This window comes from Engraulis encrasicolus, chromosome 24, assembly GCF_034702125.1.
Source record: "Engraulis encrasicolus isolate BLACKSEA-1 chromosome 24, IST_EnEncr_1.0, whole genome shotgun sequence".
Lineage (NCBI taxonomy): Eukaryota > Metazoa > Chordata > Actinopteri > Clupeiformes > Engraulidae > Engraulis > Engraulis encrasicolus.
The window spans coordinates 14,650,513-14,667,037 of NC_085880.1; the positions used below are offsets into that span (position 1 = coordinate 14,650,513).

Here is a 16,525-nt window from a genome sequence, read left to right on the forward strand (position 1 = left end):
CCCCTTGATAACTACCTGGATTAATTTTAATCATGAAAATGTAATTGATTTTAACAAAATTAGCACTTTCATAGCTGGTACATGTTTTTGACAAACTTTCAAGAATTAGTGTTAATAATAAGTCTCATGTTTATTAGTCATTATAAGCTACTGTGATTAGGCTTCGTAGCCTACAGTAACTGTGGTTATTAGGATCCATACGGCTCTGTAACCGTGGTGATTAGCCCACAGAGCTCTTTTACAGTCGTGATTAGCCAACAGGGCTCTGCAACAGTGGTGATTAGGCTGCATACAGCTCTGTAACCATGGTGATTAGGCCTCATGCAGACCTCTCTAACCTTGAAATATGACACATTGATTGAATGCAGTGAAAAAAGTTGCCCAGAGAAGGTCTTCACATGTGCACTAGCGACCGAAGGAGATACAGAGAGAGTGAGGTAGCAGGTGAAGGAGGGAAGCTCCTAAATGAAGAACTGCGGCTGTGGAATTTCTGTTGTGCACAATGTGGTAAATTGGGGTAGGCGATCGTGATATAGGAAGCAAATCTATTATAGAGCTTTAAAGCTTTAAGCTTTAATGGTAATTAGACATACTGCCTGATGCATTCCTAATGATGTGCATTGAGAAATGCTTTAACAATATGTTAGGCTTACAACTACTTTTTTACTTGACCATAATGTATGTGCACAACATGACAGTAATTGGATGCCAAATATTCATAAATAAATTCAACAATCTATTGAAAACTATCAATATTTTCCATTACTAATTAAAAAACCAAAATGGCCGCCACCATATGACGTCATAATATGCTAATTAGGTACTCCCAAAATAAACTTTGGGCCTTCCTCAACATTTTTCTAATTTACAGTTAGGCTGTATCTGTTACCACTGTCCAGCCAGCCAGAGCCTTTTGAAAATGTGATGCCCAAACAGGGTTGCCAGATGAGGCTGATGATTTCCAGCCCAAAAAATGCTCAAAACCCGCCTAGAAGCACAAAATCCTGCCCAATTCTATTGATTTCTATGGCAAAAAATTGCGCGGGTTTTTCTGCTAAATGCCATTTTTTCCCACACACGGCCATCCTAAGTAGCCCAATCTGGCAACACTGTGCCCAAACCCAGCATTTTCACCTAAATAACATCGGCACTTAAAGGGTTAACACCACAGTGACATTTAAGTGTAAGTTTAACGCCACAATGCAGGCCTGGATAGGGACAGAAAAACAGCCTTAGAATTTCTTGGCATTGACCAGCCCTTAACACAGCCCACTGCTTTTCTAAGATATTATGATTAGCTAATTCCTCTGTCTTTAAGATAGACCAATCCTACCATGGTGCTAACGGCAGGGCACTCGTCCATTAGGGGTCTTACACACTAGGGCGGTAAAGTGTCGCGGAACAGCCGATTTTTACCGGCGTCAGTGAAAATACATTGAAACATATCTGTCCTTACACACCAACCGGTGGTAGTCGGGCGTCAGCGGCACGAGAGCCGGCATCCGCGCTGCATTTGGAAAATAGAACTCGAGCGTGTTTTTCACGCCGGCAACCAGCGCTGTCTCATTCAAATGAATGGCAAAGTACTAGCTTTGGCTGTGGGGAGGGTTTTTAACAGGCCTGGCCGTGCACGCCGACGCTGTCAGTGTGAAAGGCGAAGAAAAATATACCGGCCGAAACTAAGCAGAAAGACCGTGTTCGTCTCGCGTCCGTTCCGTTCGGCTTTGGTATGTCTGGCTCGGGTCTTTTGCCCTTCCCCGTCTCTCTCTCTCCCAACTCGCTTCCTGGGCCTCATTTATAAAACTTTGCGGAAGGAATGCGCCAAAAGATGGCGCACGCACGAAACTCAGGATGTGTGTGCGCAAGAAAATATTCAGATTTATAAAGCATGGCGCACACACGTTCCACGTCGACTTCCCTTTATAAATCCCAACTGACTCTGAAGTTGCGGCAAATGTGCGCACCTGTGGACACCAGTGATGCGCGGGTCGACGAAAAAACAAGACACACCCGACCGCTTTTTTCCCTAGTCCGCCCGCTTGCCCTGCCCGCAAGAATTATTCATGAAAAATATTGACCCGGCCCGCTTCCCGACCCGCCTTTGAAAATAGTAGCTGTGCGTCTTTATGAACACCCTAGCGTCAAGGAATTTGCGTCAAGAACAAGACAGCTGTGCATTTCAACAGGACATGTTGGATTTTTGAACGAGGCCATGCAATGACGACTGCCGACTGTCACCTGTTTATTTCGGTAACATCGTCGTTTGGATAGGCCTACATGGAGAAAATGAATCTGTAGGTTGGTGAGGAGACGGAGCCAGCCGTCAAGTGGATTGCCTCGTAGTCATGGTACGACACAGGAAATGAAAACAAACTCTGTAAGCAACACATGAGTGCGAAACCATTACAATTGTATAAGAAAATATGTAGGCTATATCCATCACTGCACTGTTTAGAGAGCACCCTCTGTGTTCTTCAAAATGCACTCAATGGTTGCACCTGCTGCACCAGTTGCGCGCAGAAGATATTCGGCCGATGCAGGAGCCTCATTAAGTCTCCTGCAGAGCGCGTGGCACCATCGTAGTTATTCAGCCATATAAACTTTGATCTATTTCGCAAAAAATGTCCCTGTCTGCTAAAGTAAACTATAGCCTATTGGCTAGCCTATAGCCTACTTTAAAATTCGGCATCATTTCAAAGGTCCTGACCGACCGCACCCGACCCGAATTTCATTAAAAATAATATTTCATAACCCGTGCCTGCGGTCGACCGCAGTTAACTGCAAGCGCCCGCTGCTTTCGGGTCAGCCCGCGCATCACTGGTGGACACACCCATAATTATCTATGAATATTCAGTGAAACGCTCAAAATGAATATTTCTATCTGTGGACGGCGTGCGGAAAGCAGACACGATAGCCTATTTACCACATGTGGAGCAAACAGTTTTATTAGATAGGTCCAGGAAGACAGATGCTGAGGCACTCAAGGTTGCAATTTTTTTACTTTTTTATTTGGCTACAATGCCTACGCGTTTCGGCCCTTATGGCCTTCTTCAGGGCGTATCGATACGCCCTGAAGAAGGCCATAAGGGCCGAAACGCGTAGGCATTGTAGCCAAATAAAAAAGTAAAAAAATTGCAACCTTGAGTGCCTCAGCATCTGTCTTCCTGGACCAAGTTTGAGAGCCCCTACACTGATGAGCACCAAGGAAAAAAGGTGAAGACCCAGAAGCGCTCCAATTACCTGCTTGAGTTCTATTAGATAGGCCTAGAGAACGTTGGGCAAAGTGGAGCGGTTAAGTTTGGGAAGTCGTAGGCTACAAAAATAAAAACCTTGAATTGCAGCATGTGGATGGTTATGTTGACAAAAATCACGCTATACCAGAAGTAAAAAAAATAAATAAAATAAGGATGGCATGGACATGAACCTGCCAAGTCATGGACATGTAGGCTAGTATTAATTGAGTTGTGAACAAAGGCAAAAATAGCTGCGTCAAGGAAACATCTCACATGGCATGTCCCCATGTGAAATTCACCGGTAGAAAATCTATTCGCTGTCTCATCGCACCTCATATGCACCGGGTTTAAACTTTTTTCAACAATTGCCGTTGGTCACTGCGCGCAGCTGTCTGCTTTCAGTTCAAAGCTACGCCCCAACTGTCGATCGACATATCCACAGACAGCATGACATATGGGCATTTTCTAGTCTGTATTTGTTAAATGTGTGTATTATAAACGTACATTATCAGTGTATAAGACCAGCTGTCAAATGCACACCTCTGCTTTGATGACAAATAACCGCATGGAAAAGAAATGACATGCAACAAGAGAAACGAAGCTGTCCATTGGCACTTGCGCTTGCCTGTATGGCTGAGAAAATCAACCATTACAGATGCACTTGGGACTTGAGCAGATGATTCTGCAACTGGCTTAAATGTTGACGTAATTCCTTGCAGACTCGGAACACTTTATAGCCTACCGATACGATTATAGCCCGATACTGGAAAGGTCCGTGGTTATTGTTAATATAATGTAGGGTATTTCCAAATGTAACGTAGGCCTATCCTAAACGTACAATTTGAAGCGTCTATTACATGCATGTGGCTATGGATAGGCCAGGTAGGCCTACTTATTATTTTCCACCATTACCAAACAACAAACAACCGCGTTTTCGTTGCGAACTGGATTAAATAATGTTAAAGTGGCTATCGTGACACGTGACCTTTGATTTTTTTTCTTCAACCAATTTCGGGTCGTTCTTCCAGCTACCTCCCGAGGTCGCGCTTTCCGCGTTTGGTCTTTTGTTTAGTGCCTACGCATGGGTCAAACTTTGCGTGGAGCTGCGCATGTTTACCGCCAAGTTCTTTGTCTATAAATACCAAACCTTGCGGTGAACTTGGCGTGCGCAGTCTTTTGTGCGTACGCACCTGTTAGAAATGAGGCCCCCTGTGACACTGACATCGCGGCAAATATGGGTGTTGAAACCAGTCAGCTGTCTGCTACGAAACAATAACAGTTCCTGAGGGTCGTTTTTGGTGGACAAAAAGAAAATGGATTACTATAATGTATGACTTCTGCGATCAATTTCTAAGGACGTCTGTGGAAGACGGAAGTTGGGAGAGGTAGGTGCGCCATTTCTGAAATCTCCAAATGTATCATGTCTGTGCTAGCTAATGCTAAAATGACCATTGGGGTTCGTTGTATGTGCACAAACAGCAAGCCAATTCACTCTGAAGTAGGGCTGGGAATCGATCCGATTCCAGAAGGTTACAATCCGATTCGATCCACAATCAGATCTGATTCAATTCGATATCGATCTTCTGTATTGCTGAGTTGTTACTTCAACCCATTTATGCCTAGAATTTTATGACTGGCTATAAAAACCTAAATATCTCAGCCTTTGATGCCCACACAAACATGAAATACCACGATAGCCTATATGAATGTGGAAGAGAGCCACAGGATGTGCTTGAGAAAATGGCGCCTGTAATCATCTGCAAAAGATCGATCCACAAAGTTGTGAATCGATATCACACCTTTCGAACTTGAATCGATATTGAATCGCGATTCGATCTTTTGAATCCAGCCCTACTCTGCAGCATTTTGATACATGCTAAAAGCTTCATAGAAGATGAAATGTTTGCCCGCTGCCTCCCGCTTTCATTGAAAACAGCTGTAAACAGCGCAATTGAACAACTTTGCGAAGTGCGCATGAACATTTCTCGCAGGGTCCCCTTTAGCCATTATCCCTTGGCCAGAATCAGATATCTTGCCAAAATTCTCCTTCAAGGGAAATCAACAGCAACAACAACAACAAAAACAACAGCGGCGGCCCAAGAGGACTGTCGGCCCACCGGGAAAATGCCCTGTATGCCAGACTACCAGTCCAGTCCTGCCTTGTCCAGACAAGTCCACAGCGTAATTTTAGTGCAGCTTTAACACCACAGCATGGTTTTAGTCCAGGTGTTACTGTAAAACCACAGTGTAATGTTAGTGTTTAACACAGTGTAGGCCTACTTCAGTTACCAAGCCCCAACCACGAAAATAATTAACTTTTTATTGTTCTCTAACACACACACACACACACACTCACCTTCACACGCCACATGTGCACACACACACGCCGGTTGGACCTGTGTGTGTGTTTTTTGTCAGGGATCATACATTTTTCCTGTCCAGCACTCTAAGTCCTGTCTCCTTTACTGGATATCAGATCGGAGACACTGTGAGTACTGTACAGTATGTCTTGCAGTGTGTGTGTGTGTGTGTGTGTGTGTGTGTTTTGAAAGAAATGTGAAGGCTTATCCTATGTGTGTGGCTAAGTCAGATTGAGAGAGAGAGAGTGTGTGTGTATGAAGAGAATGAGAAGTGTGTGTGTGCGCGAGTGCGTACTGTATGTGTGTGTGTGTGTGGAAAGGAATGTCAAGGTTGATGTTATGTGTGGAGAGAAGTCAGAGGGTGAGAGTGTGTCAAGATAGTGGAAAAGGCTGTGTGTGTCTTCAGTGGAGGTTACGGTGGAACGCACATCTCAACTCTTACAGGTCAGTGGATATTTTGCTGTTTGTGTGTGTGTGTATGCATGCGTGTGACGGAGGTCATCTTGCACCTGTTCGACCCCTTCGGGGCTGCGAACCTGCAACCTCGTCAACTACATCGTTCCCGCAATGGGAGACACAGTACGATACCGCTGGACTAAAGGACCAGTCCCCCAGCCCAACGGCATCGACACTGTATGAGGCTTTGGGAGGGAGGTTTACTAACATCCCACGCCAACTATGCTACTTAGCCTCCGTTATATGTGCATCATATTCCATATATATTCCGTGTGTGTGTGTGAGTGAGAGAGAGAGATAGAAAGAAAGTTACAGTCAATAACAGGCAGTCTTTAAAGGCTTTTACGATCAGAGAATCTCTGCAACTGACCATTGTCTGTGTGTGTGTGTATGTGTGGAGGCCTATGTGTGTGCATTATTGATAAAAATCATATTCCATATCTGGGAATGCAGTCCATAAATGCATTTACGACTTAACTGTTTCTGCAGCTGACCAATGTCTGTTTCTGTGTGTGTGTGGGGTGCACGGGCATGACTGATAAAGATCATATCTGTGTGTGTGTGTGTAGATGGATGATCAGAGTTTAAAGAAGGGCGGTGTCCAGAATGGCACGAAGCCCCCTGCCCCCCCCTCCCACACACCCAAGGAGGAGAAAGCCACCGCACTGCAGAGAGAGGTACACACACACACACACACACACACTTTTCAAAGTTGTCAGAGGTTTTAAAAGAACATAGGCCTACTTTTTCCAGTTAGGTATAGTGATGGTGATAGAGTTGCACAGCTCTGTGTTAAATGTGTGGTGTATGCAACAGGAGTGTGGAGAGTGGCTTGCGGCCGATGCTCTCCAAAATGGAAGGCCTGGATTTCTGCATTTAGTTTGCATGCATAGTTCTCTGAAAAGTCTATGTGTAAAACAATTTAAATGTCTACCGCTTTTTCTTTCATTTCACTGATTTTTTTCTGCCTGGGGTATCCAGTTGTATTGGTGGCCTTCAATTGATTTACGCTCATGTTTGAATTCTTCTATGACTTGTTCAACAGACCCACTCATTGTCTTCTTAAAAGGGCTAGAGGTAGAATTAATAGTTTAATTAATCACTGTCCCGAGTCAGCCGGTGCTTATTTGAGTCATTAGTAAGTGAAGGATGACTTTCATGGTCTGCTGTCAGAGAACCCTAAATGCAGCTTTTGACAGAGCGGTCCGCTACGAGTGTCTTGGGAAAGACTTCTCATACGAAAAATCGCTTTACATACCGTATTCAGAGTTATATCAATTGCTGGCATTCTGTGATGTCAAACAGCATTTTTTCATGACTGTGTAGACTTTGAGACAGGCATGGCACGGGCACGGCGCAAACATTGTCATCCTACATTGTGCCCCTTTAAAGCAATTCTTGTACGTCTTCTCACCAACAGCCACCTCTTCTTCTGCCCAGTGTTCCCATGTGGCAGCCTTGAGAGGGTTGTGTTCTCTGTAGAATCTCTTCAAAACAACACTTTGTGCATGTTCTATCCATGCATTCTTTGTTTTCAGGTCTGCATGTTATGGTTTTAAGCATTGTAGAAAAGTTTCGTGTTGGAATGATGCCCCTATGAGTCATACGATTGATGAGATGCCACATTTTCTCATGCCGGTAACAAGCACAAGTGTTACAGTCAGTGGTTTTAGCTTCGCTGATGGAAAATGGCCTGTATCATAAAAACTGCCTGTAAAACATGGAATGCTTTCGTCCAGGATCTTTGCAGTAATCAGGGTAGATGTCTTGAAGAGATTCTGTAAGAATTCTTCCCTGCATCTTGGTCACTCAACCAACTGTGTCCTTCTTTCCAGGTTGTAGTATACTGTTTTCATCCCTGGGCAAGGATTCAACTTCTTGTTCTTTGCTGCCACACTTCTTTAAGCCGGGCATACACTGTGCGATATTTTCACTCGTGGGTCTTAAGCTTCTGCTCACACTGCGCGATGGAATTTCACTGCTTAAAAGTTCACAGCTCACGACTCACGTCCTCACACTACACGAGCCGACAGTCGGATGCGAGCGAAATGCTTCCACCGTACGATGCGACAGCATGTTTCCCCGGTCTGCAGAGGAGGGAACATGCGCACCTGAGGTGGAGATGAGGTCGCGCTCAACAGCGAATCGCACGGCCCTATTAATTTGTGTCAAATCAGGTCGTAGCACTGTTTTAACTGTGCGATTTACGCACGAGCCACGACCAGAATTTCAAACCATTTTGATTTTCTTGCGACGCTGAGATTGCATGATCGTGAGGCGAAATCGCTTGTCGTTACCCCATGTACACTGCACGATGCGAGACTCAAGATTGACCTGCGATTGAGCAAGAAATCGGCCCGACTCTCAAAAAGTCGTGCGAGTGCCAAGTCGGGGCAAAATCGGGGCAAAAGTCGCACAGTGTAAGCCCAGCTTTAGAAGTGTGTATGTGCTTTCTTTAAAGTTAGACAGAACTAGCCTGATTATCATCGACTTTCAAATCTCTTCCATCATATGCCTGACCTCTTAGGCTTGATATTGGCAGGTTAATCTCAACAGCACATCCAAAATGATTCTGGCAAGATTTTCTTCTGTTGTTGAAGTTGCCTCAGACATTCGAATGATTTTTTCATGCACCACCAAATCTTTGTCCACACAACGTAGACACAGGGCCTCCTGCTCCACACCTGAGATATCCCTTGTCCCGTCCATCATGATGGCATACTGCAACACGGGGGGCAATCGCTATTCCAACATGCCGCTATTCCGACACTTTTTAGGGGTTTGGGTTAGGGTTAAAGTTAGGGATGTCGGAATAGCGGCATGTAGGAATAGCGGCGGATGGTGGAAAACGTGTCAGTATTCCGACAATAGACATTAACGTCGGAATAGCGACATGTTGGAATAGCGCCACGTAACCCTGCAACACTGGGAGGGACTGGATCTCATCCGCAATTTCCCTGATGATGGAGGAACTCATCTCATCTCAACGCATCCCATATAGGTAATCCCAAGATGTGTGCACCCCCCTCTTTCCAGACAGCCATCTCTTAAAAGCTGGATCCCCCTCAGCTTTGTACTTCAGGAGGAGGTTAAGGTTGCCTTAATGATGTTCATGCCCCCTGAAGGCCATTCCCTGCCTTGCCAGCAGCATAACACCCACTATGATTTTCTCTGCTTTCTGCCTGCACTGCTCAACTGACTGTGTCGTTACAGGTTTACTCTCATATGCAGCTGTTGTGACAGCCACTTTGTGACCAGCTGATTTCTCGTGGTTAGAGAATCTTTCCAGAGCTTTTCCTCCAGTTTTTAAAGTTGGAGCTTACAAAAGCTGGATCTAAGCTCTTGGCTTGAGCTGGTTTTCCACTTTTGTAATATTTAGAGCACTGAAAACAGAGAACCCCCCTGACGTACACACTCTCTGCGCCCATGGCAATAACCAATAAGCGTTAAGCAATTTGCCATTGACTAACACACACACACACACACACAGCCCAGTCCAACACAAACACAGGAGTACAATACCGTTTCCCACCACATATGAAAGTGAATTGTCCAGGGAGGCGCTATTTAGCACATTGAGGGGGACGGATCCAGGTGGATGGAAATCTGCGTACGTCAAGTCCCCCTCGTACCCCCGCTATCTGCGCCCATGCACACACTACCTTTGTCATTAACATATCGGACAGTGACTGCAAGGTGGCATTTGCTCAATATGTCAGATGTGTCGTCCACATGCACAGCAATAAATGCAAGTTTTTTATTTCTGTGTCTGTCCGTTCGTGGATGACGGCTGCTACACTTTCCACAATTTCATTGTGTATGGGATTAGACATGCCAGTGAACACTGTTGACGTCTGCAAATGGTCGGATGTCGTGCTGTCAAACTTCGCAAATGACTTGATAAGCTACACAAACTTGCCCCTGTTAGTACTGCCAGCCGTCTCGTCATGGCCCCTAAATGTCATCTCTTGCCGTGCAAGATATACAGCTGCAACAATAAGGGCTTCCACACACCGGCTCCGACAGCACTGCGCAGCACTTCGACTTCCGACACAATTCCGACCAGCAAACCCAATTTCACACGAACATAGCACTGATAGTCAATGGGCGGCGTCGACAAAATAGAATTTCTCTTTAATCGCTATCCGACATCCGCGAATGTCCATGGACATCGGCGCTAGTGTGCGGGGTTCTATTGAAAACAATGGAATCGAACTTTTGCGGAGCAGTGCTCAGCACTTTGTTGGAGCCAGTGTGCGGAAGCCCTTAGTCTCTGCAGTACCTCCCTGTTTTTTTTCCCTGTACATTGTGCTATCGCCTGCTAATGCTCCTAGCCATGTCCAAAGCCTCATCGATTCTCACGCGCCCAAAGTATTTAAGTTTCACAGCACAATCGTTGTGTCTTTTACTGCATCTATCTTTGTCAAAGAGAAGCAAAAGCAAGCCAGCAAAATAACTTCTGCAGTTTGGCGCTACCATCTAGCCACTCCATACGGACGTAGTTTTCCTCTTTGAGCGCCCTAAACCCACCTTTCCCTGTTTCAAAAAAAAAGACTGTACTCGGAGGCACTCTCATTTGACCTCGGCCTGTGTAAATAATTTGAGGCACCCTCATTTGACCTCGGCCTATCCAGGTATGAATGTGGGTGTGTATGGGATATTAGGTGGGTGCATATTGTGGAGGTTGCAAAGACCTCAGACCCTCAAAGAGCTGCCCTACCAGCCGCGCAGTTGCGCTCATGCTTTCTTGTATGAATGTTCTCATAAGTCTTTCATCCCGCTCTTCGCTTAGTCTTGCCATGTTCTCTAGTCTGTCCATGGAGGACCTCTGCTCCTCACTCCAGCTTTGGAGGAATCTGCCATACCAGGCAGCTGGCTTCTTTCCTACACAGAGATATAAGAAATTCTTTGCTAATAATTGGTTATTGATGCTTGGCTTTCAGGTGAAATGCCAGAGAATCCTCAGCCTCAACCAGTAGGCCTCACTACATATTTTGTGAAAGTTGAATTTATACAGAATTGTTTGTAATTAGTGTCACATGACATCTATGTTGATAGCCTGGTCCTGACCATCCCAAAATACTATAATTTCATTTCGTATTCATGGTCTGGCATTTGTTTGCTCTGAGGCGATTGTAGGAAGCAGGAAGTTTGCACTCAGTTATGGTTTGAAATTATTGGACACCTCTCACCCAATCGCTGGCAGTTACTCAACAACAACATAGCGCAGACCAATGGCTCTGGCGCAGATGTGTACGTCTTTGTCACGAGCGTCCTCCCCCTTTCGCCCCCACGTGGGGGGCGTATTCGCTTATTGACAATTTTCTGGGGGGGTCGTTGCGATCTGAATTCTACTGCTCCAGGCACTCCACAGAGAAGCACGGTCAGACTACAGTAGTGGAGCCAATCCTTTGGCGGAAGTACGTAGGATGGCTCACGAGGCTACTATGTTGATATTGGAGGTAAAAGCATAATATCCTTGAGGTGCAACAACATAATGTGTTTTTCACATGAAATAAACATTTTTAGAAGTCTAAAGTGACAACCAACCCCATCCTCCCCTACCAAGGCTTTGAAGACATTTGTTCTGTTTTAAAGTTGGCGTAGGCCTACTGCACTTTACCTTTGTGGGGCAGTTGTAGCCTGCATGTAGGTGGTGGTGTATAATACATCTTTAAGACAATCCGGGCACCGGTCAAGTTTAGTTTAGTGCGCATGTCCACGCTCAGTTGGAAAGCTAGCTATCAGCGAGAAAGCATTGTTGTGTTTGTTTTGACCTGGAAATAATCGACAATAATGATCAGACCTATAATGATCTGTTAATCTATTTCATCTAGATCTGTGGTAATGATATCTTGTGAAATACTTGTGAGGACGTTTGGGTTTTTTTTAGCCTACAACTATTGGCATAATGGCTCGCTTTAGGCTGCGCAAGGGTGGTCAAAGTTTGTAGTTTTCAAGGAGACATCCACTCCGACATATCCACACTTTTTACAAAAAATAACATACAAATATAGCCTAGATACAATGTTGCACAGAGTGCAGTGCTTACTCTTCCTTGGTGCTTGAGGACGTTGCGCATTTGGGGCTAGAGGTCCAGGGGCAGCTGTGTCAGAGACCTCAACCTCTACGTCTTCTTCCTCCATGTTTCCAGCATTGTCATCGCCGTCATAATCTACCGTCATAATAACATCATATTAGTCTTAGACTTTGTGACATATAGAAACCAACCATGGTTAATGTAGGCTAGTCGTAGTCCTCAAAAACTTACCACATGTTACGTTGACTTCATCGAAACCGATGCCGTGTTCCTGGACGTTAAAGATAGGGCGCTCTCCCATGAAATTGTTGATTTTATCGTAGTAAGGGAACTGGGATGGACAGGCACCGCTCTTATCAACTGCCCTTTTTCGCTTTACTGAAGGCAGCTTTCAAGGCCTTCCACCTATTTTGCAGTTGCTCAGTTGTCCTGTCATAGCCAGCCTCCTTGAATTTACCTAAAACCACCTTAAACAGCTCACTTTTACGGACTTTTCGCTGGTCCATCTGTCTTATAATGTTTTCCTCTTCCATTATATTTAACAATAAGACTACTATACATTTGTCTCCTCCACCGACCGACCAATGCCTATTTGCGGCATCCATTTCAACGTTGCTCTTTCTTAACGGTATTTTAGGTTTCAAAAGTAGTAGTTATAAGGATGGGCGCGGACACTACACAAGTACACGTCACAAACACCCAACCAAACCAAGTGGAATAGAGTGTATACATGGACCATCTGATCGGACTACACCACCTTTTCTATTCCGATTAGAATTCTGATCCGATCAAAGAAAGCTATTCCGATCGGGTCGAATACAAGGGGATTCATGATCGGATTTTAAAAATATTCATATTCTAATCGGATCATTACGTTCTCGCCCTCGATTTTCTCACCCTGAAAGACAGAACTTATACATTTAGCTTATTGCAGCAGCTCAACATTTCACTTACAAACCCCAACTCCGATGAAGTTGGGACGTTTGGTAAACAGTGAATAAAATCAAAATGCTATCATTTTCAAAACATTCAATCTATTCATTAGATGGAGAATAGTGAAAAGACAACATATTAAGTGTTAAAACCGAGAAAAAATATTGTTTTGGGGGACATATGTACTCATTTCTAATTTGATAAATCCAACACGTCTCAAAAGAGTTGGGACGGGGATCAGTGAAATTTAGTAAACATCCAAATAAGATAAAACAACAAAGAAGAACATTTCAAAATGAATTGTACTGACGGACAATATAGGTGTCCAGGTATAAGATCATCACAGAGAGGCTGAGTCACTCAGAATTAAAGATGCAAAGGGAATAATTACCATAGTTATTACATACATTTTTGAATTCCCTTTGATTTACCACGATTGAGTGTATATAAGACATATTTTTGTTAATAAAATCATTGTATAGGTTCATGACAGCATGAAATATATATTGGCTGTAGTCTCACTCTAATTCCTGGAGTGCTAGAGCTATTGAAAATTGACCATATTAAGAATGCTTAATGCATGAAAATGATACAGGGGTTTAACATTCTCCTAAGCACCTGAGCTCACTTGAAATAGACCCAGAAGACATGGGAAACTGTCCTTTGCTTACGGAAGTCAGCAGAAGTTGTAGAAGTCCATTCTTTTTGACAATAATAGAGCATTGCACATCCTGTGCTACAGTGAAAATGGACCATCCAACTTGTGTTAGTGCTAGCTTCAAAAGTCAGCCTCCATGATGGCATGCGGATGCAGTAGTGCATTGGTTAAGATGTTCTCACTCATCTGTAGAGTTAAATACAGTGCTGAATGGTATAAATGGGTTTTAAACAGCATGAAAAGCCACTCATGCATTATATTTTGAAGGGAGATCTTCGATTACTGCCACATAGTAAGGTCAAATTGCATTCTCTACTATGTTTTAAGAGTTTGGCTCCATCATAAGGACCAGCAGGTGATAAAATGGTGGGTTTTTGGTCAAGACCTGTCACACTGTAAGCACTACAGAAAGGAAAACATTGCAAAACATGACAAGGAATACACCCACCATTTAAGCTGGTGAAATCATGTCCAAGATAGGAATTAACACTGTTTTTTATATAAAATCATCTCATCGGTTAATGTATTTAACTGTTAAGTGTTGTCTTTTGTTTTGTTTTTAGTCTTCCTCGACATTTGCTGCCATTTATTGTCCCCGTCCCAACTCTTTTGAGACGTGTTGGATTTATCAAATTAGAAATGAGTACATATGTCCCCCAAAACAATATTTTTTCTCGGTTTTAACACTTAATATGTTGTCTTTTCTCTATTCTCCATCTAATGAATAGATTGAATGTTTTGAAAATGATAGCATTTTGATTTTATTCACTGTTTACCAAACGTCCCAACTTCATCGGAGTTGGGGTTTGTACATTTAAGTAAGGGTTAACGTTCGGTGAGAAGGTCGCTACCGTGGAATAGCAGCACGACAGAGAGAATCTTTAGACCCCGACGCGGAGCGGAGTGCTGCTATTCCACAAAGCGACCGACTCGCCGAAAGTTAACCCGCTTATTATATGGATATAGGCTACTTAAATGATTCACACATGGCGGGGACATTTCTTTAGGCCTATTTAATGTTAAGTCTATTGTAGTTTTTAATGTCAAAAGATTGTTGCAGCGCAAAAACAAAACAGTGCCGTTGTGGAAGTTGAACACCGCTAGGCAACAGCTAGGTAGCCAGGACAACAGGTGTTGTCTATCACAGCAGCTGATTAGAGTCTTGTTGAAAAGTCGCTTTAGCAGTGAAAAGTCTTGTTGCCATTGACAGCGGTCTGTTATAGACCAACCCGTCCGTTATCGAAAAATAACAGACGTGCGAACGTTGGGGAGCCCCGTTGAAATGAATGGAGCATTCGACCGATGACGTCACACCATATAATAATACTAATTAATAATGTATTGTTTCATGGTCTGGTTGACATGTACATGGAATTGCCCTATAACCACTCATGTTTTATTTTCATTTTTCCAGCACCTTTAAATAGGTTGCCCACTAGTTCACAACCTTGAAAACAACCATTTAATCTAATTCTAATTTGCCAGAAATGAAACCCCGTTGAAGGTCAATGGAATGTTCTGTCTGGCAAATTAGAATTAGATTTGTAACAAAAATAGAAAAACTTGGTATGGAAATCTATGGAGTATAATGAAGAGGGAAGTGTTGGTCACCAGATCAAAGAACAAAAAACAGCTGGCAGCTAAGCATCAATGATATCTGGGCTTTCATAACCCTCATGCAATGCCACTGCCATTGACTTCAATGTTAAACACAGTCAGGTCAGCAGTCTAACCCATGACTGCGGTTTTGAGTAATGAACAAGGCTGAGACTTTTTAAAGCCTCAGGAAGCTTTTACCAGTGTTTAGAGTTAATTGGTTCATTCAGATGATTAGGTTAATAGCTTGTTTAGACAACCTTTTCATGATATGCACATTTTTTGAGATAGGAATTTTGGGTTTTCATGAGCTGTATGCCAAAAATCATCAATATTAAAACAAAACAAGACCTGAAATATTTCAGTTGGTGTGCAATGAATGTAAAACATATGAAAGTTTATTTGTTATCATTACATTATGGGGAAAAAAATGAACTTTAACACAATATGCTAATTATTTGAGAAGGACCTGTATAGCCTAACCCAGCTGTCCAAAATAATATGATTAATCACAGATACCTCCTCATTTAACAAGGGGGGGAGTTACTTTTTCACACATGGCTCATGCAGGTTTTATGGTATTATTCTCTTATCAAATGAAAATGAATTTCATGTTTGTTTGGGTCATCTTTGTTTAATTAAGCAATATGACCCGAGTGGGAGGGAGGATGTGCACCGAAATCCTCCCTGGTGTGGTTCGGCCATAGACACGAAGCCGAAGGCCTGAAAATGTTATTGTGCCAAATGTGCAAAAAGGGTTTTTTAAAAAAAAAGATCAGTTTGGGGGCAACAGCATCCACACAGCACTGTATGTTCCTGTCCGTCACCTATGAGCGATCCTCATCTCTGGTCTAGTATGGCCTTACCTTGGGCAGAAGATGATTCACGGAGCACGGTGGCATCGTGTGCACTTCCAGGCATCTTGCAGCTGACATTCCAGAAGCTGGAAACTAAGACAGACTTAGGTAGGCACTCCCTTGTTGTAGGCCGGGGCTATTCAATTAATTTTTCAAGTGGGCCACATTTTGAATCCCAGAACTTGAGCTGGGCCGCAAACGTTTCGCTGCCTTTTTAAAATATATATATATTATTAGGCCTATTATTATTATTATTATTATGCCTATTATTATGAATATGCCTAGTTGTAGTAGCCTAGTAGTATTAGGCCTATTATTAGGCCTATGCCTATTTATTATTATTAGGCCTATTATTATTATTGTTTTACAGTACCTTTTTAGCTTTCAAAATT

At 43.4% G+C, this 16,525-nt stretch overlaps 1 protein-coding gene across 1 annotated transcript in view; it reads left to right on the forward strand.

Annotated features, from left to right (window-relative positions):
• The first annotated feature begins 6,618 nt into the window (after window positions 1-6,618).
• Window positions 6,619-16,525, forward strand: part of LOC134441681 (b(0,+)-type amino acid transporter 1-like) — a 43,237-nt gene continuing 33,330 nt past the window's right edge. Inside the window, exon 1 of the mRNA XM_063192076.1 lies at window positions 6,619-6,726. Within this exon, the coding sequence (XP_063048146.1) occupies window positions 6,619-6,726 (108 nt within the window). The remainder of the gene's footprint in view (window positions 6,727-16,525) is intronic.